Below are 1,434 nucleotides of genomic sequence, written 5' to 3'. Positions count from 1 at the left end.
TAGCTGCCATGCTCTGGCAGATATCTTGGGTCTCGGGTGACCTTTCCCGGGTCATTCGCGTTCGTGCTCCAGTGCTCCAGTGAACGTAAACAATTGGCAATCTCTCTCTCTCTCTCTGTCTCTCGGGTATCCTTTTTCGGGCGCAATTAATTCCGCCGCTCACCACCACTCACCACCACCGCACTTCGGTGTCTCTGGGCCCAACAACAATATACCGTTTAATGCTAATCAATTTTACAACCTTCGCCCGGGAAACGATCCCCATTAAGAGGGGTGGTTCGGTTTGGGGGAGGGGGTTGAACTATGGTCTTACCAATGTCGGTCGCGGCTGTGCGACTAACCCTACCTAATTGAACGGATATATGGGAGGGGAGGGGGTGCAATCGATTGCCTGGGGAATCCTTGTAGGATCACAGGGAGAGAGAGGGAGGGAGGTTCGGGACGGGGGATGAATGATTTTTCATCCAGCCTCTAATTGGTCTAACTGTGGTGGTGGCGGATTTGTGTGTATCATTGGTACCCCATCTATAAATTTGCACCCCTACAACTTACCCTTAGTACCTCCCCCGCACAAAAGGGCAGCTCTTTGGGAAATTATAGGCCCCCCAGAATTATATCTCGAGGAGAGACAGAGAGAGAGAGACAAAGAGAAAGGGCCCTATTCCCCATTTTTGTGCCACCTCCCTCCCCCGGGTCGAGGGGGATGAAATTTACATCTTCTTGATCGTAACTCTTACCTTGTATCAGCAGAAGGGCTGCCAGCAGTGGCACGGCGCACCGGTACCACACCCGCTCCATCCCGTTGGCCTAATTGATGGTTGGCCGCACCAGAGAATCGGCTTGCTGCTGCACACACACACACACACACACACAGAGACACAGACACGGGAAAAACCGTAACTCACTAGGCGTTAGATCGATCGACTAGTGCTGCTGCTGCTGCTACTACTACTACACCGTCAGGTTCGGTACTCCGGGACCGGCATCCGGGAGGGTGAGGGTGCTGCGATGCTGCGTGAGATGCACCTCACGCAAGCAACATCTGCCGTCCACCCCCGGGGGGTCGGTGCGTTATCGGCTGAATAGGACGTCGGACTCGGTCCGTTTGTCTGTCTGTCTGTCTGTGTGTGTGTGTTCGGATCGGTTGCAGTGATTGATGACTGCTGCTGTTCACCTGGCTCACCACCTCCTTCTCCTCCTTCTCCTCCTCCTGTCCGTTTCTATTCTGCGATGCGTTTCACCAGCGGGTGCGGAACTAACTTCCGGGCCGACGACGACGTTTGTTTTTATGGCACCGACCACCGGGCGCGTGTTAATTGCGCGAGGCTTGCCGCTTGCCCCGCTTGGGTTCGGGGCTGCACGTACTAGTGCACCCCGCTAGCCACGTCCTTCACCGTCCTTCCGCCTTCCTACCCGCCCACCGGTTTTGTGCCG

At 55.4% G+C, this 1,434-nt stretch overlaps 1 protein-coding gene across 1 annotated transcript in view; it reads right to left on the bottom strand.

Moving 5' to 3' along the window:
* Window positions 1-847, bottom strand: part of LOC125952406 (lachesin) — a 43,015-nt gene extending 42,168 nt beyond the window's left edge. The window contains exon 1 of the mRNA XM_049681865.1: window positions 738-847. Within this exon, the coding sequence (XP_049537822.1) occupies window positions 738-798 (61 nt within the window). The 5' untranslated portion in view covers window positions 799-847. The remainder of the gene's footprint in view (window positions 1-737) is intronic.
* Between the last annotated feature and the right edge of the window lie 587 nt (window positions 848-1,434).

Source organism: Anopheles darlingi, chromosome X (genome assembly GCF_943734745.1).
Source record: "Anopheles darlingi chromosome X, idAnoDarlMG_H_01, whole genome shotgun sequence".
Lineage (NCBI taxonomy): Eukaryota > Metazoa > Arthropoda > Insecta > Diptera > Culicidae > Anopheles > Anopheles darlingi.
This window is presented reverse-complemented; position numbering and strand designations above follow the sequence as displayed.